The sequence below is a fragment of the Exophiala bonariae genome (assembly GCF_035927105.1).
Source record: "Exophiala bonariae strain CCFEE 5792 chromosome Unknown scaffold_28, whole genome shotgun sequence".
Taxonomy (NCBI): domain Eukaryota; kingdom Fungi; phylum Ascomycota; class Eurotiomycetes; order Chaetothyriales; family Herpotrichiellaceae; genus Exophiala; species Exophiala bonariae.
In genome coordinates, this window is record NW_027042503.1 from 249,154 (window position 1) to 269,779 (window position 20,626).

General features: G+C 50.4%; 7 protein-coding genes across 7 annotated transcripts; 3 read left to right on the forward strand and 4 right to left on the reverse strand.

Moving 5' to 3' along the window:
• Window positions 1-138: 138 nt before the first annotated feature.
• LTR84_007214 (uncharacterized protein) lies at window positions 139-1,362 on the forward strand (the record flags this gene model as incomplete). The annotated part of the gene is made up of 1 exon (XM_064850767.1): window positions 139-1,362. One exon carries the CDS (start codon window positions 139-141, stop codon window positions 1,360-1,362), a length of 1,224 nt encoding a protein of 407 aa, XP_064702433.1.
• Window positions 1,363-2,115: 753 nt separating this feature from the next.
• On the reverse strand, window positions 2,116-4,329 carry LTR84_007215 (uncharacterized protein; the record flags this gene model as incomplete). Its single annotated transcript, XM_064850768.1, has 1 exon — window positions 2,116-4,329. One exon carries the CDS (start codon window positions 4,327-4,329, stop codon window positions 2,116-2,118), a length of 2,214 nt encoding a protein of 737 aa, XP_064702434.1.
• Window positions 4,330-6,991: 2,662 nt separating this feature from the next.
• On the reverse strand, window positions 6,992-9,112 carry LTR84_007216 (uncharacterized protein; the record flags this gene model as incomplete). The annotated part of the gene is made up of 1 exon (XM_064850769.1): window positions 6,992-9,112. The coding sequence occupies one exon, from the start codon at window positions 9,110-9,112 to the stop codon at window positions 6,992-6,994; it is 2,121 nt and encodes a 706-aa protein (XP_064702435.1).
• A 2,508-nt stretch (window positions 9,113-11,620) lies between these two features.
• LTR84_007217 (uncharacterized protein) lies at window positions 11,621-15,423 on the reverse strand (the record flags this gene model as incomplete). The annotated part of the gene is made up of 6 exons (XM_064850770.1): window positions 11,621-11,772; window positions 11,863-11,880; window positions 11,940-12,041; window positions 12,089-15,030; window positions 15,091-15,277; window positions 15,396-15,423. The coding sequence occupies 6 exons, from the start codon at window positions 15,421-15,423 to the stop codon at window positions 11,621-11,623; spliced, it is 3,429 nt and encodes a 1,142-aa protein (XP_064702436.1).
• A 1,139-nt stretch (window positions 15,424-16,562) lies between these two features.
• Window positions 16,563-17,903, reverse strand: LTR84_007218 (uncharacterized protein; the record flags this gene model as incomplete). The annotated part of the gene is made up of 1 exon (XM_064850771.1): window positions 16,563-17,903. One exon carries the CDS (start codon window positions 17,901-17,903, stop codon window positions 16,563-16,565), a length of 1,341 nt encoding a protein of 446 aa, XP_064702437.1.
• A 794-nt stretch (window positions 17,904-18,697) lies between these two features.
• Window positions 18,698-19,259, forward strand: LTR84_007219 (uncharacterized protein; the record flags this gene model as incomplete). Its single annotated transcript, XM_064850772.1, is given in 2 exon segments — window positions 18,698-18,703; window positions 18,720-19,259. The coding sequence occupies 2 exon segments, from the start codon at window positions 18,698-18,700 to the stop codon at window positions 19,257-19,259; spliced, it is 546 nt and encodes a 181-aa protein (XP_064702438.1).
• A 34-nt stretch (window positions 19,260-19,293) lies between these two features.
• On the forward strand, window positions 19,294-20,592 carry LTR84_007220 (uncharacterized protein; the record flags this gene model as incomplete). Its single annotated transcript, XM_064850773.1, has 1 exon — window positions 19,294-20,592. One exon carries the CDS (start codon window positions 19,294-19,296, stop codon window positions 20,590-20,592), a length of 1,299 nt encoding a protein of 432 aa, XP_064702439.1.
• Window positions 20,593-20,626: the final 34 nt, after the last annotated feature.

Genomic DNA, 20,626 nt, shown 5'->3' on the forward strand with positions numbered 1-20,626 from the left:
ATATATTAGGTCTTGTTCCCCACTGCCTTGAACATGAGGCTGCAACCAGATACCTGCTCCTCCACTTACTCTGAAATCGAGCTCAACCCGGAAGAACAAGCTTGAAGTTGTACACGACGGACTTATCCACCGACAACAATGACACTCGAAAGCGAGATCAACTCGCTTCTACAAGATGCAACCGAAGCCAAGCGTGTCCCCGGCATAGCAGCCATTGCACTGGACAAGCAGGGCAACGTGCTGTACAAAGGCGCATATGGCTCCGCCAGGGACATCAACGACGCGTCCACCCCGAACATGACAACATCGACGCCTATCCTCGCATGGTCGTTGACGAAACTCGTGACTTCGATTGCGGCGTTACAACTCCTGGAGACTGGACAGCTCTCCAGCCTCGACGACCCTGTCGAGAAATACGTGGCTCACTTCGCGGAAATCCAGGCCCTCGACGGCTGGACCAGTGACGGCGAGCCCATCTGCCGTGCGCCGAGAACCAAAGTGACGGTCCGACATCTCCTGACGCACACGTCCGGGCTAGGCTATGATTTCCTCAACGAGGATGTGAAGAAGTGGTATGCCTGGCGGGAGCGGACGCAGGGGATCAAGCGCACAGGACGCAAGGTTGACGATTTCAAGGCGCCGTTTACCTTCGAAGCCGGCACCAAGTGGGAGTATGGCATGAACACTGACTGGGTCGGACTGGTTGTCCAAGCGATCACGGGTCTGGATCTCGACGATTACTTCCTGAAGAATATCTTCCAGCCACTCGGTCTGACTAAGACGGGCGGGGACTGGAGGGTCGGTGCTGCTGAGACGGTGAATCATTTCCGCGGAGCGGATGGATCGCTGAGCCCTATCCCGCCACAGCCGAAGGAGGAATCCTCGCCGGGTGACTTCCGCAGTCCTGGTGGCCATTATCTGGTTTCGACGGCGGAGGAGTACGCGCAGATCCTGCTGGTGGTACTCAACGGCGGAACTCACCCAACGAGCAACGTGCAGATCTTAAAACCCGAGACCGTGCAGGAGTATCTCTACACAGACCAGATACCTCAGATCATCGGTCCAGAAGGGTCGAAGTACGTAGGGGTCATCAAGACCACGATCCCATCGATCTCCGATAGCGGCGAACTGCTCCCTGGTGTGCGCAAAGGCTGGACGGCGGGATTGATGTACAACATTGACGACAACCCTGGTGGGCGGAAAGCAGGCAGTGGTGCTTGGGCCGGCCTCAGCAATCACTACTACTGGGTAGACCCGGCAAGTGGTAAGCTCGGTCTCGTCATGACGAGCATCTTCCCATTCATGGATAAAGAGGTACTCAATCTCTTTGATCGATTTGAGAAGGTCGTTTACAAGTCTTGAAGATAAGGGGGTTACGGGTTTTGTATGGTGCCTTGTTCCGGGCACGTTCCATTTCAAGGTACAGAATTGCTATGGCCGGCAAAAGACATGATACCACGCTGAGCGCTCAATTGGTGATATCACCCAGCTGGTTGGTCGGACGTGCATGGATCTTCATGCACCATGCATGCCGCCTGTCTTCATGTGCACCTGCGTGAGGAATCCCAGTCCAACGAAAGCCTGGCACTGAATGGGGCAACATTCCCGCCTATCAAACTATCTTAGACTGTAGAACAGCGCTGGGAAATGTAAAAGCAACCACAAAATACCGACGAAGCAAAAAAGGGTTTTCAAAATCTTGCTTGAAATGTATGAGCGGTGCTTGTATAATGATATGGGGAGAGTAACTGTCACCGCTAATCCATCTAATATGCCTTGCATGACCATCAAAATGCGCACTATGAGCAACTGCTTTCATTTCATTGCTCGGAACCATCCCTCCTCGAGCCCACTTCATCTGAACTGCTGTTCCATCTGCATCTGCTCATGAAGTCGTTTCGCCTGGGTTGAGTTATCCCTAACTCCAAAATCAATGCTCAAAGGCCCCCAGTCGCCAGAAATTGCATCATCATGTCCCCCGCAATTGACCAACACCAAAATGCAATATCCGTACACTCATCAATCAAAATACCCTATCAGCCCACTGAACTGGCACAGCTTTGCATCATACCACGCAGGCCACCGTTCACCAAACATTCAATGACCCAGGGCAGTCTACATCACCGAACAACCACCACTCCGAGCTCGTCTGCGACCTCCGCGAGGCATCCTGCCTGTGATATATTCCATTCCGCTGCCATCATCATCGCCAGTGCCAGTGTCTTGGACATTGCCATCCTCGTCATCTCGAACCCTGGTCTCAGCGTCTCTGGCTCTGCGTCGTCTCCGTCTAGAGCTCCAGCCATGACCAAGACCACCCACTTCTTCACTAGCAACCATCCACTCGGCCCATTTTGATTCCAAGCGAGCTGCGGCGCCCCATCTACCAGTCGTGCATCGTTTGTAGTGTTCCTCGACTGTTTGTTGCCAGCCATAGAAGGCTTTGAGATGGATGACTTCCGTAGGATACAATAGGGTCTGGATTTCGATGATTCGTTTGGATTCCTCTCGTTGACCATTTTCTCCCATGAAAGTTTGAGTTTGGTACACCGATTTTCGGCGGCCTTGCATGACTCGGCCATTCCCTTGAAGGATCTCCCTAACACCAGCCCATGTGACATTGGCGCAGTCGAAAGCAACGAGTTCGAGCCCCTTCTTTGGCACGTCCGACTTTTTCGTCGTACTTCCACGCTGACGAACTTGCTCGGAAGCCTCCATAAGTACCAGGTCGGAGATTCTAGTATTGTCCAAGTACAAAGACTGGATATTGGAGCAGGCCTTCAACAGCGGGAGAACTCCAATGTCGCCCATCTGCTCACAATAAGAGATACTGAGGTGCTCGAGCGTCTTTGCGGCCTTGGACTTGGATAGGGTGATTAGAGTGGCATTTGTCAGATTCTCAAGCTCCTCCACTTCGAGGTGGGTGAGGCGATCGGTGGTCTGCAGTAGTTCCTCCAATGCATCATCAGTCAGGGGGGTATTCTGGCACAGGCGGAACCCCTCCAGATATGGAACATTATAAGCCATCGCTTGAACACCCTTGTCTGTCAAATGTCGGCACTTGGAAATATCCAGGTGTCTCAATCTCCTTGGTGGGACCATGGGTCTGTCGGTTAGGAGGTCTCTTTCTGGTTCAATGCCGTGCATTAAGATTTGCATCGCGTTATCAGTCAGACTATCACAATGCTGCAGAATCAACCTTTCCAATGTATTCCGTTGAAAGAGTTCCAGCATAAAATCATTGTCGTCTAGACCTCTGACCTCTGAAGCGCGGAGATCTCGTAAGTTTGGACATGATTGAACCACTCTCTTCAGTCCTTTGGAATCGATTTGAGAGCACCAGTCAATGTTCAGCAGCTCAAGTTGAGGGCAGTGGCATGCAATGATCTTCATGGTCGCATTATTCACATTCTGCATGCTCGGCATGCTAATGTGAAGGAGCCTGGGATTTCGTAGTAGGAAAAAGTGGATGGAGGATCTTTCAATCTTACACCCTTCAATACTGAAATTCTCGAGGTTCCTGCACTCTTGATTCGTCATCCTAGTACCCAAACTTAACCATTGGTCTCTCAGTTGAACGCAGCCACGCAAATTGAGGTTCTTGACGAAAGCACCAGCTTTGAGCATAATCTTGATGAGCGCATCCGAAGTGATTTGCTGATAGTATGTCTGGCAATCGAGACTAGTCCATAACTGCCCATCAAAACACATATCATGCCACTCTGGAGAGACTGCAGATACTCTGATGATATCTTTCGGGGAGAGGAAGGATAGGATATGGACTCGAATCTCGTGAGGCATATCCTGCCAGAAGTTGAAATTCGGTCGTCTGGGGAAGGGCTTCTCGGAGATCTCAGGTAGAGGGGTAGAGAGAGGTTTGGAGGATCGAACATCCCCAGGGAGCGCGACACTGGTGATTTCATTGGGATCTAAGGGTCGAAGTCTTGAATGCGTCTCGAAATAAGATTGTTGACTGCCTGGTGTGCCGGGTGTGGTTGGAGCGGTTGAGAAGCCATTGGAGAATGCGTAGGATACGTGAGGGGATAGAGAATAGGTAGATGCAGGGGAATTGAGAGAGACGCAAGAGATGGAGGCCTTCTGACTTGACTTGTACACTTTCTCGGTAGAACGGGTGCGGCCCAGCTTTACCAGTGATGGGGACGAGGACATGCGTTGGAGACCCTGTAGTAGTTTATGTCGACGGCCAAGTTTCGCAGGCTGGTGATCAAAGGCGGTAGTCGCTTGGATAATTGGACTGGATGGAGTCATTGGCCTCGGAGACTCGAGTTGGGGTGCTTGAGATTGAGAGACGGATGACATTGCTGTCATGGTGGTGGTGATTGACTCCATGATGCAAGCACGCTATGTATATGTAAATATCTGATGCCAGCAGTCGTTATGCAGGGTGCCGATGTTGTCACTGCAAGACAAGCGTGAGGCAGGCCAGCCCCTCACCACCTCAAGAAAAGACTGGAAGTCGACAAAATGGCATATAGCACATGGAGTAGAGAAGTCAAGTCTTGTGAAGCAATCAAGATGTTCAGACGATGAGGTCAGGCGACAGAAGAGTTCACCAAGGTTTGTTGGAACAGGGAACAGGTAGAGGGAGACCTTGGACCAAGACCAATTACGAGTCCAACTTCGACGAGACAAAAGACCGACGGTGACACAAGATATGAGGACGCAAGACACAAGAAATGGTGGAGAAGAAGCCGGCTGGGAGTGACTCTGGATTATCGGCTACAGGGTACGAGCTGATGGATTTACAGGGGTCATCAGAGGAAAGAAGGGACGGAGTTTCCTCCAAGTATAGCCGTACCTAACCAGTAACGGATCATGGGTGGTGGTCACTAGAGTTCTAGGTGTGGTGGGTGGTGGGAGAGGGGGGGCGAGGGGGTGCGAATACTCGGGAGTGGAGGGACCGAGGATTGCAAGTTTACGGTGGTTTCCAGGCCTAAGAGGGGCATCTCTCCCCCTGTAACCTTTAGCTTATCGGGGTATCGATAGTAGATACCAGATAAGTCCAATGACACCCTATTTGCTGTTGGACAATACCCGAGGCTTGGGGCACTCAATGCCAAGCCGCCCTCCTCCGACAACATACGACAGGCGTGATCACTTTTCCATGTTGAATCCTCCAGCATCAGTGGTCAGCAGACTCCTGTTTGCCAGCGATCTCACTCTCTGGATCCACGAAGGGTCGATAAGGAGGTTGTAACCAACCTGAGAGAGTGTTGATCATGCTGCATGTGCCATAAAACGAACACCTCATGATACTCTCACACTTTGTTCTTCATCTTCTCCCTTTTCGCCATCACTATCGCGTGCTTAATTTTTGCCATCCAGGGGAACGCACTACTCAGAACTGTTTGCTTACCCTATTGCGGCTTCCCCTGCAGTGAGCCGCCCTCGTACAGCTGCAGACACGAGTGCCTTTTTTCTTGAGGAACTCCCAGCGTTTCCCCGAATGTACCCACAAAGGAGAAGCCGCTGCAACGAGACTGGCAGTTAATGGCCCTACCAACACTACGAAGTAATGACAGGCCGAGTCCAGGTTGTCGCCATTTAGCCTGCTCAGCACGCACGGAGTACGGGTAGGTGACCTGCAACTCGGTGTCTTCTCCTTAGGGTTAGGCTACTGGCACTGCGGATCCTCCCTCAACCGAGGGGAACCTCGTGGCGACTGTTCTCGCCTGGCCACTTGTTCCAGAAGTGGACCTACCGCCCGACTCGAGGAGTCTCATTCGGTCGATTTAAGCATGAATGGAACAGAGTCCGTCTCCCAGTCAAAGTGTCCAGGTCCAGGCCAACTGCAATATGCAAGATACCGCATATTGTTCTCTAGCGCCCGCAGTTGAGCCACACACTTTTCGGCGCACCTTTTCGTAAGGATCCCTCCCAAATGGACAACTGTAACCTCCAGCAAAGCAGGGTCTCCTGCACATTTCCTGCAGGGAAACTTGTACTGTATATCCCCTTTCCATTACGAGGGTTGCATCAGCAGGGTGAAGGAAGTCGTCCGATTGACTGTTGGTGACCTCGATAAATCAGACATCATCCTATCTGGTATCAAAAGTGAAGCGCTTCCTTTTCTGGCTACCCAACGGCTTTTGGAGACTTTGTCGACGATGTACGGCTGGGTATTAACTGGTTGGTGCCTCTAGTCTTTGACTTACCCCCAAGTTTAATGTGGTGCACCCCGGAAAACCCACCAGAGTTTTCCCCTCCGTCTTTCTTTCGATGTGAATCGGAGCGCAACCTCAACTGAGGGTCCGTATTGGCAGATGGGGCAGAATGGGGGGACTTGCCCCGGAGTTGCTCCGTACGAGGACCGCGATAATTCTCGTCGGCAGATGAATTATTCCCATTTTCAAATGTTGTTATTGCGATTTTCTGCAGCCAGCCTCACGAGTGCTCAAACAACCACAATGGTTCTGGCTGTCTACTGAGCGCTGCCGCTTCCGATTTCAGAAGCTCTCACGGACCGGTTACGAGGTGATCAGAAGGCGGTTCCTCCTCTCGAGTACTCGGTACACCCGTTTGCAGTTGCGGCCTGGTCTCCAGAGACACCCCACAATTTACCCAGACCCCGATTACCCCCAACGCGAATCCCTCGGGCTTAGCACGAGGACATTCTAAGTTAACTCACCTGAGTAGCACTGAGTTTCAAACCACAAACACCACCAATTAGAATCATCTATACTATAATCGCATGTAGCTCGTTGACGTACGCGCCATAAGCCGAACCTCTCTCATAAAACCCCTGCTTTGCCTCTAACGGCAGCAATTACTCGCCTGGCCACCTTACTATACACTGGTAGGCCGAGGCTAGGATCTCCTATGTATGTGAAGTACTATATCAATTAAACTTTATCAACATCTAGCAATGCAGCCTCAAGTCTTAAGTTGTTCCATGCATTCATTCATACATGCCTGCCTCTCGCCGTGAAAGAGCGGATAACTCAAAGGCGGACAAGCTCCCAAATAACTCCTAGAATGACATTTGACTCGTCAATAAACCTACGAGATATGCGGGAAATACTGCGACCATTTTGGCAACAGATACGCTGTGTCCGGCAAGTGCACCAGCTGGATGAAAGATTCCACGACCAAATATTCCTCTTGCACCAATGTACACGCCACACACCACATAGACTGGAGCGACAATAACGATGACGGAAATAAAATGTCCAACTAGGTTGAGCCGTCCGGGCTGAGTTCTCAGCTTCTTGCGGAACTTCGTCAAGCCGCTTCTGATCATCCATTTCCGTAAGAGGAATCCAATGGTGAAAACCATGCCCGAGCATGCGAGAATGATCCCAGAAATGCGCCACAAATTGTGTTCGAGTTGTGAGGAAAAGGGGGCGTCCCAGGCGAGTAGGTGGAGGCCTCCATAGGCGAGGCCAGCGATAGAGAAGCCAACCAAGATAGCAGTCACTGGTTTTCTACCATCTCCCGCACATGAAAGGTAATCCGATAACGGCCAATCCGGGGAACGATCGCAAACAGATTGGTGGGCAGGAAAGTCCTGATGGCTATCAGTGCCGTCTTCTTGTAGCCGCTGAGTTGATGGGCAATAACGCTGCAGAGCACTGGCACAAAGCCGCCAGCGGGCAACGTCCGTGGCGGAGAGATTGATAGATGTTGGAGTGTGGTCGGGTGTTGGTTGCCAGGGAAAGAACGCCCCCTGGCTCCATTTACCGAGCGCCAGGCTGATACCATCGATGTGACTTGTGGAAATCGATTGTGGAGGAGCTTGTGGGCTTTGAGTGGCTTTGTTGCCTGTTACGTACACGCCGTGGTCTACTATGCCTGCCGGTGTTGATGAAGGAGGAGAAATCGTTCTACCTTCAAACTCTGAAGCGTCCGCCGACGAATGGGTGAGGTCGACAGGGAAAGACTCATCATTGTCGGCACCTTCGAGTTGGCCATCCACAGATCTGGGTGCAGTCCATTTGAGGCGGCACTCTAGCGTTCTGCGGTGGCCCAGTAGATCTGGTTTCTCGATATGTTTGCCACCAAAAAGCTGCACCACTCCCTTACAAATTCTAAATAAACCATAAAAAGGAAGGAGTACATAGAGTACAATGCCCAAACAGAGAAGAACAGGAAAGGAAACAGCAAGTAAAAGCATCTTCAATATGCTTGTTGGACGTTTCTCATCGTTTGAGACATATGCCTCGGCAATGTTGCGGTCGCTTGCGCTGCCGTATCTCACTCCGTGGGGGAGTTCTGTGCAGCCAGATGAGTGACCATCGGAGCTTCGCATGCACATCAGGGCGCACATCTCTCTGACCACCTTTCCACGTAGCGCAGTGGGCTCTTCAATGTCCATAGGCTTATCCCACCACAAGATGTACATGAGTAACGCACAAATAGCATGGCAAAAGACATTCAGCTCGAGTAAGCTGATTGCAAGGCCTTGGGCAAATCTAACAATGCATTGGACGCAGAACCAAATTGCCTGCAAGCATATAAGGGTTTTGGCTAGATTTCCAGCTTTGCTCTTGTCCCAGATTTGCTTTTCGGAAATATCGGGAATCAGGTCGGGTTCGTGCTCCAGAATATAGAGTAAGCCACGAGGTGTAAGTGTCAGTCGTTCTCGAGAGTTCGGCAAAAATTTGGCGTCCACCTCCGTGGTGTCGAAGACAAAACCGCCCATGTTGGTATAGAAGCTGTGAACTGTGGTCCACTGATAGTGTCGCTTGACCGTCGGGGTGGCAGTCTGATTGTCTTCCATTTCACTCTTATCAGGTGGATCGCTACGGCGGAAGAAGGCTGCGAGTTTCTGGATGATGGATCCTTCAAGAGGTTGGCCCAGCCTGCGCTTCGCAACGGCGGTCAAATTGAGCGCGGCTTGCCGTTGGTACCAAGCGGTATACGCAATCATCTCAGGTGCCAGGAGACCGAGCAGGAGCCAGGAAGCTTTGCGCATTGGGGTCACCCATGCGCCCTCATTGTGACGTGGGATATTGAGATGTAACGCGGTCCACAGACACAGTCCAAGAGTTATGAGGCAACTGCTGAGTATGTTGAAGGTTCCGCGTGTCGCGGGCTCGTCACGCCAGCTCGCCGGAGGGACCTGCGTTGCGTTGCCAAACGCGTGAAACATGGCGTCAAGAGATTTTCAGCCTTGCATGCAGGTCAAGCAGCGCCGGAGGCTGATAGGAAGTCGTAATTCGCACGAGGCTGGGCCAAAGCAATCGCATCGCATAGTCGTATGTCAGGCAATCTGGCCTCCGAGGATTTATAGCACATAGAAAGAACAGCTTGAACATCCAACTTGTGATTTTGGCCCAGCCAGGGGCGCAGCAAACAGCCTGCTCAGAAGTCGGGCGTCAAACCAGGTTGTGTACGAGGTAACCGCGCCGCAGAGGCTTGGCCACACGACACACGAAAATCAGCATAAGTTGGGCGTCGAAACACGCCTTATAGGTAGAACATAGAAGCTTGAGGATTTGATCCCTGCGGAAGTTCGAGAGAAGTTGTGCTACATTTGGTGCATGAAGTCTTCTCAAATGTGCACACCATATTGTTCCTTGAAAGGACGGCCGAAGGAGCCTGAGAGAGCGCCTCTCTTGACGCTCTAATTGACAAGGCTATCCAAGGATGATGTGGCCAAAATGGGGCGTGTTACTGCAGCTGTAAGAGGTCATGGCTGACCAGGCAGGAACCATCAAGGTCCTGCGCCGTAAGGAGTCTCATGCAGCTCATGTACATATCGTTTGGTCATTGACAGATTGGATGCACTGCGCTTCCCAGAATAAAGCCAGATTTAGGTACAAGCTACAATTGGGCAACCAATGAGTCCGAACTTACCTCGTAGCCCAGCTTGAAATGCAAAGTTCCTTGGTGTACGGTTATCCGAAAGTGATGTCGAACTGGAGGCGCGCACTCACAGGCGCACAGGCTCACAGCCTCCTCCATCTCAGATCCTGGCTAAATCTCCAGCAATTACTATAGTTCTTTGTGATGTCATGAACGGTTGAGGTCCCTGCCACCCAGCTGCGAAGATCCAACCAGTTTTCACCCAGAGACACGCTGCATGGTTTGCCTATCATCCGACACTCACTAATCCTCCCATTAATCTGACGGGTTAAAAACCCCATCGGATAAATCCCCAAGCCACGGCGGACTGGGTTCTCAATTGGGTTCGGCGACTCGGGTCACGGGCATTGGGAATGCTTTGATGTTCTCACTAACGACACCTGATTGCGGGGGATACCGAGTACCGAGACACTACCTACCCATGCACCAACCACCGGGCTGTTAACGCCTTCGGAATAGTTCAAAGCTAGGGTAGTAGGCCAACAGCTTCGTACTGACCTCCCTAGGTATGTAGGTACCTCGCACTCAGACTGTGCGAATAGAAGGTCGAAGACACCTTACCTGCCCTCTTACTGCAGAGGCCTACCAGATCCGTAGATCTCCCTCGTCGTAGAGAACAGTTAGCCATGCTAATTAATTCAATTGGCACACTACATTATACACACCGACGCGACACAGGGACCGTACACACCAAAGCGAAAGCATGCGAGCACCGACTGAGTAGGATGTATAAACCGGCTAAAATTTGGACAACGAGAGGTCTCGAAGCATAGGGTAACGAATTTCATTTCGACTTTGGTCTCTTGAGTCCTTTGTGATAGCACGAATATAAATGTCGGAAACCTTTATATTTTTCATGCGCAGCGACCTTTTTTACCAACCAATGTGGAGTTTCAGGAGCTTGTATTAGTTTCAAGCATTGCTATATCCGAGTTGCGATCCAAACGGCTAGCTCATTGACAGCCGGATCAAAAACAAATCCGCAATAGTGATAACAGAATCGTGAATTTGTCTGAAGTTGGTGATTTTTGGTTAACTATGTACAAAACATCAGCTACCTTCCGATTAACCAATCGAGATTGGGAGGTAGGTACATGGAATAGACACTCGCTAAGTGGTTGGGAGACTTTCCAGTCCCCGTTCATCCAAAAACTCGTCCATGGACGAAGCAATTGGCAGCGCTTAACTGATGCATGCATGGACAGCTCGAGTGTTCCCAGGAACAGGCCTAGGTACAGGGGGCAAGTGGCCGAAGACCCAACCATGCGACATGCCGGGGTTTGGCTGCGATGGCTGCAATTGCTGCAACCCTACCTAACTAGAACCTCTGCTCCACGTGCGCCCTACAGCTCGGGTCGCTGCGTTGCTGGTGGCACATGTCCATCTGAACGCCATGGTGCGAGCGTATGGCGGCCTAGCACATCATTTCAAAGGTTGCTCCCACATCCAGTATGCAAACCAACCGGGCGCGGCGGCTGGCCCACCATCGTAGATAAAGAATAGAGACTTCCAACCATGCCTGTCGTTCAAACCGACTTTTCGTTCTTCATGCACTTCATAGATTGCAGAACTATATTTCGAGATTCCTTTCGTCTTTATCCAGTATCGGGGTTCGCATGATTTCTCTCACTCCTTCATAGCGATTTGCATCGCATCTTTAATGTGAAGCGTCTTCGTAATTCATTGGTCGTCTGGGTTCAGTCGTGTCTTTTTCTGCAAATGGGGTGGACGATCGGTGGAAACTCGGAGCTGCGAGGCTCAGAGGCAAAATCAGGTTGTTATTGATGCCTTCTCAGCTCTCCTCGCATAACCAAACGTCGACCAACACGTCTTCTATTGAGATGCGTCTATCAACGTCTCGGTCTAGCATCTTGCGGATCAGATCCAAGCACTCCTCGGAGAATGGTAGGAATGGTACTCGAAGAGGGTGATCGAGAATCTCATCTATTGGTTCAATATGTCAGTGTACATTCATGTTAATGGCCAGGCACCCAGGCGCTGGAGTTTTTCGTCCCACCGCGGGTAAGCACATACCTAAATTATAAAACGGATCTACAAAGGTCGGTTAGCATCACGAAATTATACCGGACGGATTCCATGCGGAGACTTACTCTCTTTATAGGCGATCGTATACAACAAAATACCGAGAGCCCAAACATCCTGAGCCTGACCACCATAAGGTTTACCCTGCAGGACTTCTGGAGCAGCATAATCTGCATTGGTCAGTCAAGGCACGTGGCATAAGAAAGTCGAGACTCACCTATCGTCCCAACAAAGACATCAAAAGGACCATTTTTGATGTAAGCGGCACTTCCAAAGTCGATTAACTTGATTCGACCTTCGCCATCCAGGACAACATTCTCGTCTTTGATGTCTCTATGCACCACCAAGGCCTTGGTATGCAGATGGTGAATGGCATCGACGACTTGTCGGAATATGTTTTGGCTTTCAGCCTCGGTCATGTTTGTACGCAACTCAATATAATCGAACAGATCCATGCCTGGAATTCCATGAGGAAGCATCTCGATATAGTAGTTGACGTCATCCTCAAAGAAGTCAATCATCTCCACGATATTAGGATGCCTCATGCCGTCTCGTCGAAGGTAATCAAGGACGTGAATTTCCAGCGGCACAGTGCCAAGCTTTCGATCTCGAGTCCAGGTATCGACCAAAATGCGCTTCTTGGTTACATATTTCAAAACCATTCTTCGAGACTGGCCCTTCTGATACCGAACCAATTTCACCTGGCCATATGCACCTGAGCCCATTTCTTCTAGAATTGTGAAATCATCGATCGTCTTTTTCTCATGCGGTATGTATGCCGTATGGGGTGGCGGGTGGTCTAAAGGTTCCTCCATGGTAACTGATCCAGTTTCGTCTGCTTGGTCGGATGCAAGAGACAACTCCGAACTTTCTGCAGATTTCCCAAACTCCCCAATCGATGTTGCTGGAGGTGAAGGTAATGCCTGGGGTGGCTCAGGCTGACTGGGTGGGGACATTGGTCGAAGCGAAGCCGCGTTTTCAGGTTCGACACCACCAAGACCACTCGAGTGGATATTTCTCGAATAGATGATCCAAAGCGCATATACAAGCTCGGCCACAGCAACATTTGTCTCCGCGACAGGTTCATCCTTCTCTTCGATGATTGCTTGATCTGCCATAGGGAACACTGTCTCACTTCGGATGACTCTCATCTGGATATCCACCATGATATCAGAGCCATCTCTGTGTGTTGCAGGTACACCGCACGGCCGAAGGAAAATGCTTGCCGGACTTTCTTTCCCTTCTCGTAAAGCTAGCAAAGCACGACCGCGACGAAAGCTGTGTTCAGGTATCACAATTCCGTCCGTCAATTCGATATCCTCCTCTTCCGTCAAGATGGCCAACAAATCCTCAAAATTAGGAATGAGGGTGTTGATTGAAAGCCCTTCGGGTCTTTCATAACCGAAGAGTGCAGCCGAAAAGATGGTGTTGGAACTGCTGATCTTAAAACTGTCGGGATCCAAGACCATGACACCTGCAATATGGGGCAGACTGGAAATCCGGAGTTCATTTTGTGTCGGAGACTTCTCAATGGCAGTAGGAACATTGACATACTCACATGTCCGAGCGGCGAAATACCCCAAATGCTGTTTGTTGTACGTGTCGAGTTTGTCCATGGGAAACCTGGGGAAGAGTGACTGTAATGGGGTACCAGCGGCGATATGCTGACCCCAGATTGCAAGCTCACCCCCATGCACACTTGTGACTTGACCCTCAGAATCAAAGTTCAAGTAAGCAACATCCTCCAGTATTTCTTCCACCACCCATATCAAACCGCCACGCTTCTCCATGACCCAAAAACTGGCAGCGCCTTTGCTACCATCACGTCTCTGAATGGGCACAATATCTCCACAGAGAAGGACGCCTCTCGATTTCGTTGGTGGGTGGTTTTTGGCAGATGGGCGATTGTAACCCCCGGTGCCATCGTCTGTCTGCGCTTTCACTGAAGATTTGTTAGCTCGAGATGGAGCTTTACTGAGTAGTCGTGCGGTAATACCACTTCTGGATCCAACCAAAGAGAGGCCACCACTGCTGGCACTACTCGTGGTCGGGGAATGAACTTTCTCTTCTACAATCGGTTCTGGACGCGCGAGTCTCGACTCCAACCAGTGTCTTCGTTCCTCTTGTATGATGCCGAGAATACTGAGAGAGCGCACTTCCGCACGAGTCACTCCAAAAATCAGACAGGCCAAGTCGTTTGCAGCCAGTATTGTCCAAGGAGCATCAGCATCAGTACGGAAGACAGCCTGGTGTGTAGGAGACCATTTACTGCTATGACTGTGCACAGAGGAGCTTCCTCCCGGAGTACTTGCACCATGCATTGCTGCTCCGAGGGTATTTTGTGGGGCGGAATGGTCGTCGGCGGAATAAGGCTGTGCAAGGGCATCGATCAGTTTCTGTTGCAGCGATACCGAATTGAGATCTGTGTAAGTTCTTCTTAGTCCAGCTCTTTTTGGACCACTCATCGAACTGGCTCTTGTAGGCGGAATTTGGACTTGGAGACCAACATCGCGAAATGTCTCCTCTTCATCGAGCGAGTATTTCCTTGACTCCCTGAGACCATCGGAATGTTCCTGTGCCGCAGTCTCTTGTGCTTGTTCCAATTGTTTACTAAAACTAGTTTCGAAAATATTGCGGCCATCATGATGAGCGGGTCCTGTGACCGGTCCAGCTCCGATCTGTCTATCCCTGGCAGCCGCGGTATCAATGGGAATAATGTTGGCCTTTTTGAGCAAATCCATCATGCCTTGTAATTCGACATTACCACTGACTCGTGCATGAGCATCGGCGAGGGCGGGATTGGCTACCCAAGATGCACGATCGCGTACAAAGTCTACGGATTTCTTTAGAATGTTTTGTCTGCTGTGCAAAAGCTCTTCGGATTGCCTGGCAAATGAGAAGGAGTGGAGAGACTCGGATGGGAATCGATGCAGATCCTCAAGGACTGGGGAAGCAGGACCGCTTGTCATATAACCGACCGAGACAGATCTTGAAGAAGAGCCGGATATTGGTGCTGTTTTGGCATGATGTAGTGCAGGAGGCACCCATTCGCTCTCTTCGAGGACTAGAGTAGGGGTACGAACCAGTGAAGGACCTGGTCGTCGTATTCGGCGAAGACCAGATCTTCCCAGCCCATGTTCGTGCTCGGCGCGCGATGCCCTTGGTCTTGTTCAGTATATGCAACCCGGTGGCAGGTGTAGAGAATTGTACAAGACCTACCTCTTTAGATTTTGCAGTTCTTGAGTGGATCCAGCATCGAAGGAGAACCGTGCTCTCTGACCCAGGTCGGTCTTGGGCGAGAGCAGATTCCCAGTGCTCTTGTTCTTGGGAAGGCGAAGCTGTTGATCTCCGGACATCGTTCCTCCCGGAACAATGGGGAGAGGGGATAACGGTGGGGTGATGTCTCCTAGGATATGGTGAGCATTGCATTCGCCATCAGCAAGATTGAAAGTGGTCCATAGGGATGTGTTGTTATCAGAAGTGAAGCCCTGTAAGCTTCGGAGGCATGTTGACATGTGACATACCATAGTCATTTCCTGCGTCTAGTGTCATTCTGAGCTCAACCCGTGCCAGTGACAGTGTCACTCTCAGGCTTCAGGTGCCAGTGCCAGTGGCCGGATGACCCGCAGGTCCCAATGCAATTGTTACGATGATATCAAAGAGAAATGCATGTTACAGCTGATCGGTATGGCGACGGCTGTAGAGGTTGGGAGTGGAGAGCAGAGAGCGAAACCACAAGCACTTGACTTTGGTGTTTTGTCTTTGTGTGATGTGAAAATCAGTCAAGGAGAGGCAACGCGTGTCTGGAGCAGCTTGGTGGGAGAATGAACAGAGGTCGACAACGAGCAAAAAATGGATCCCCGACTGAGGGCACAGAAATCACAGGCGACCAGGTTACTAACAGTAAAAATGTATGTCGATCACAGCAAAGCACAGCACTGCAAAGACCCGCTTAGCGGGCAGGTGGCTATGCGGGATGAATTGGTGGGATGAGAGATGGATGGGTGCAAGTGGGTGAATGGGAGGATGTTGTTCAATAGGCGCAGGACGAGCAGAGGACGAGGACCGCTTGGGGTAATTTCACAGTGGGCCAAAGGGTTATTCACAGGCCCTAACCACGCCCGAGGCGCCCATGTCTGCAGTGGTCCGCCTATTTCCGCACTCAGTTCGCTGCCCAAGTGATCGACCGAGGAGACTGCCCAGCAAATTTCCCCTCCAAAATCACATCCAAAGTCAAAATCGTCCAAACAACGCGACGCGTGGTCACCCGTGCCGACGATCAGGTAGCTGAGGCTGTTGGTTAATTCCCCAAGCAGGTGATCGAGGTTTTAGGTCAAGATCTAGGCAGTCGCAGTCATGGTCTAGGTGCTTTCCAAGCCTAATGCTTGACGTTGTCGCTGCTTAAACGCCACCCGGAATTCCCCGAGCAGCCCAACATCGACGACTTGGACAAGTACAAAGACCAGGGTGAACATCGAGATTGAGGAATACGATTGATGCGCTCAGTTCTCAACAAATCCTCTATCAATGAGACACGAATATAAAGTTTCTAACATATCTATCTTGTCAAAAATTTCATGGAGCATTGACTCCATTGTTTGACAGCCTCGAAACTGGACTGTAGATCACTTATCCGGCGGATCAAAGTATGACTTCGAAGGTATTATGTCAAACAGAAGCTCTCGAGCCTTTCAGCGTTGGTTCAAGTGCTCCTTGTAAAGAAACCAAAACTCACAACACTCTTTATGCCCCCAATGTTCAGTCCAGAACTCCCCGAAGAGATCATCTATGTCGGTATCAACGCCGCTGATCCTTTCAGTTCTCTGAAGTCCACATAAGGCGCATTGTTTTGAGGTTCCGGTCGCTTTCAAGATCTTCAGTGTAGGAGAGGAAGCAATTTTCAATCGAGTACCCGTCATACCAGCCTGAGCCAAAATGCTGTGAAATTCATGAGTATATCTTGACCAGTGACCGAGTAGATCCTCCACTTCCCGTGCTTCTCTTGTGCTCTCCCCTTTGTTGACCGATGTAAGCTTCATACCTCCGGTACTTCCAGCCTGCCCAATTCTCATACTCTGGGCCAAGATGGTGTCTCTTTTCCAACGTAGAGTCCTCCCGGCAACGATTCTAGATACAACCCGGAACACGACCAGGACTTTTAATGCAAGGTCTGGCTTAGCTTCCTGACCAGCGCTGTGTAGATTGTGAATTAACACAAAGATGTTGGACAGTAGTTGCAGAAGCGTGGCGGGTGGAGGGACATTTAGTGGTCTTGTTACAGCGTCTGTAGAAATTGGCTTGATAGCCTTGCCAGTCATTGATAGCTCAGACGAAGGCTGAACAGATGTTGATTTCTGACCTTGCGGCTGCTGTGGTTGCCCATCTTCGAAAGGCTCCCAATAATCCTCAGCCTCTTCTGTAGTTGGGGGGTTGATATTGGCAGCCTTATCAAGAACCCCATGCTGTCTAATCTGGACAGAAGGCTTGACCTTTGGCGACGTCTGTTCAAAGTCGCCCCAATCGTCATCCCAGGCCGCGCCTGGCTCCTCGATTCCATGTTGGCCTGATGTAGATATCTCGGGTACCTCTTGCCTTTTGAAGGGGTCGGATGTGGAAGGGCCTGTAACTAGACCCGTGAACTCTGGCTCGAGGCTGATGAGGTCAGGAGGGTGCTGGTCAGCAACCTTTAGGGACGGCATCCGGTGACCTTCGTTATCACCTGTGACTTCCGGGAATTTTTTTATTGTGTTAACAGTATTAACATCCTCGAAGTCACCAAAGTCATCCTCATCGGCTGCCTCGGCATCAAAGAGGATATCGGTTCCTCGCCGATCTTTCTGCCATAGTGGTGGAGCATGGTTGTCCCTTTGTTTTCGTTCGACGGTATTGTGAATCGACGTTGCTACTGTAGAGGTAAAAGCATCGCTCCAAGAATCAGAGGCTACGGATTGCTTTTGTGCAGTAACATTAAACTTGCTCGAGGAGTCTTCATTGCTATCATTGATGAAAGCAGCAAACAGATCGGCAGACATTTTCCACACTAGACATGGTTTGAGCACCGACGGTACGTCTGAGTGATATGACGGCCAAGAGGACCTTGGTGGTCGCGATCACGGTGATGATGGGCGACCGCCGAGTAACAATAACAAGCCTCGTCAATCATCCTCCAGAAACAAGCGGCGGGTTGGACACGGATGACTCATCAGACAGGATTGCCAAGAAATATTCCCCTCCGCTGGCCTGACTGGCATCTAACGACGTCAGACCGTTGAACGATATGAGTTTGGTGATCACCTGGCACTGGCAGCAACTTGAGAAAGACGACGAAACTAGAACACCTGCTTGTAGCATCTCCCGTCGCTGATAACGCGTGGCCATCTGCTTCCCATGGCTAATCAATCCCGATGATATCTAAAGCATATGACGGCCATGCGCACGTTGGAAGACATACAGTAAGAAGGCTCCATCTGCTCCGAGTTTGTTCCAAGTCATTGACTGCGTCAGGCGCCGTTGGACTTCGCTGTTTAGCACGTCAATTGGAGTTGACTTGCGGCAAGCATTACGAGACGGTGACGGCTTCGACCCGTGTGAGGATGGTCTGCGATCTGTATGCTGGAAGGTGGGTATCTTTCTAGTGCTTCATCTATGAAAGAGTACTAATCAACCTAGGCATTCCTTCTTTACGGGCCTTTGAGTCAAAGGTCATGGCCAAAGAAGTTGGCAGAATCACGATCCGCTTACACTTCGTTACGAAATCATTTTCTGCGTTTCATTGACCATCCAAACGACCTTCATTCGTCTGCAGATCCGCTGGCGGACGATGATAATGTATGTTCCAAGTCCTTCAGCTCCATCTGAAGGATCTGACATCTGACAAAGTCAAGTCTCCTTGGTCTACTCTTCGGCAGGATGAAATCAACAGGGAGGAAATCTTCCAGGATGTGACTCGGTGTATGCAAGACAATTATTTTTTTCGAGAACCATCCACTCAGAAGAAATTATTGGACATTCTCTTCATCTACTCCAAACTCAATCCTGATATCGGATATCGACAGGGTATGCATGAGCTCTTGGCACCAATCCTTTGGATTATCCAACAGGACGGCATCGATCTTATGACAGCCGTGAACGTCGACAAGCAAGCGGAAGGGGCAGACTTGATGCTCGAAGCCCTAGACAGCAAGTACATCGAGCATGACGCCTTCAGCCTCTTCTGTGCAGTGATGCAGACAGCAAAGGCTTTCTACGAAATTGGAGAAAACCGAGACTCATCACCAATCGTTGAGAGGAGCAAGAAAATTCACGAAGAGATATTGGCAGCTGTGGATCCGGAGCTTGCTACCCATTTGACAGTCATTGGAATTCTACCACAAATTTATAGCATGTAAGTGCCATCTTTCATCAAGAAGACAACAACTCACCATGGCATGCAGCCGTTGGATCCGACTCTTATTCGGTCGAGAATTTAATTTTAAAGAAGTCTTGCGAATTTGGGATCTCCTTTTCGCTGAGAATCTCAGAGGAGACATTGTTGACCTAACATGTGTTGCAATGTTATTGAGATGTCGGTGGTCTTTGGTCGAAGCGGACTATACCGCAGCGATTACAGCCCTGACCCATTACAGCTTTCCCCCAAGCCCAGAAGGCCCTCAACAACTGGTCAGAGATGCCACATTCCTAGATAGGAATCGAAACTCATCTGCCGGAGCCACTTTGATTCAGCATTACACAGGAAGACGTCCCAAAACGGATGAGACTTCGGCTAGTCGTAGTCAATCTGGGATCCGCAACGCGAGAACGATACAGCATCGACAATCACCGAGTGCTTCTCCAGGCAGGTTCGCATCACCCCAACGCCAACTGGAAGGGTTATTTCAAGAAGTGGCAGGGGGATTGCAGAAACGAACAGAGGGATGGAATGTCTCAAAGGCTGTCCGAAGTGCGGTGGGCGAAGTTAGACGTAACATGAACAACTATCAGACGCCACATTCGAGACAGCCAAGTTCGGATGTATTGTATGGTGAGCGCAAGTCTTTGGATGGTCGAGCAGAAGAAGTTCGACAAGTCGCTCAGCACAAAATCGAGGAACTAGAAACGCGCAACAAACAATTGGCGAAGATGCTAGACGATGCGCTTCAGTCACTCCGGACGACTAAACTTGCAAGCTCTGAATCTTCTGATGATGCAGATCAGAGCTTCAATATGAGCTTGGCCAGGATCCAGTTTGTATCGGTGTACCTCAACAACAGTGATATACCTATACCACCGGAAGTCTTGACGGAGGAGAGCACCATACCAACGGTGAAAGTGGAGACATCGAAGTCAGAAGCTTCAACACCCCCAACAGAATCCTCGTCACACAGCACCCAAAGTCCACCAACAGTGGAAGCCGAAAAGGTAGCGCAAGAACCCATCTCAAATGCCACACCTGTGGTTGAAAAGCCCACAAAAGACGAGGATGATGCTAGTTCTGCGGGGCACAAATCACGACCGTCGTTGATGGATGCGTCATTCTCATTCATGCTAGGAGAGAATAGGCATCGATCGAGCTTTGTGACCTCGGCAGCATTGTTGCCCGAGCAGAGAAGGGAGAGTGAATCCAAAACTCGGTCCGCTCAGTTATCAAATGAGGCAAAGACGAAAGCGCAACAGACAAGGAGAGGTTCTGAGAGCGAGGATGATGGTTTTACGCTTACCAAGATGCGTGGAGGACGAGAGTAGCGGACTCTTTCATCCATCGCTAGACGAATAGCGT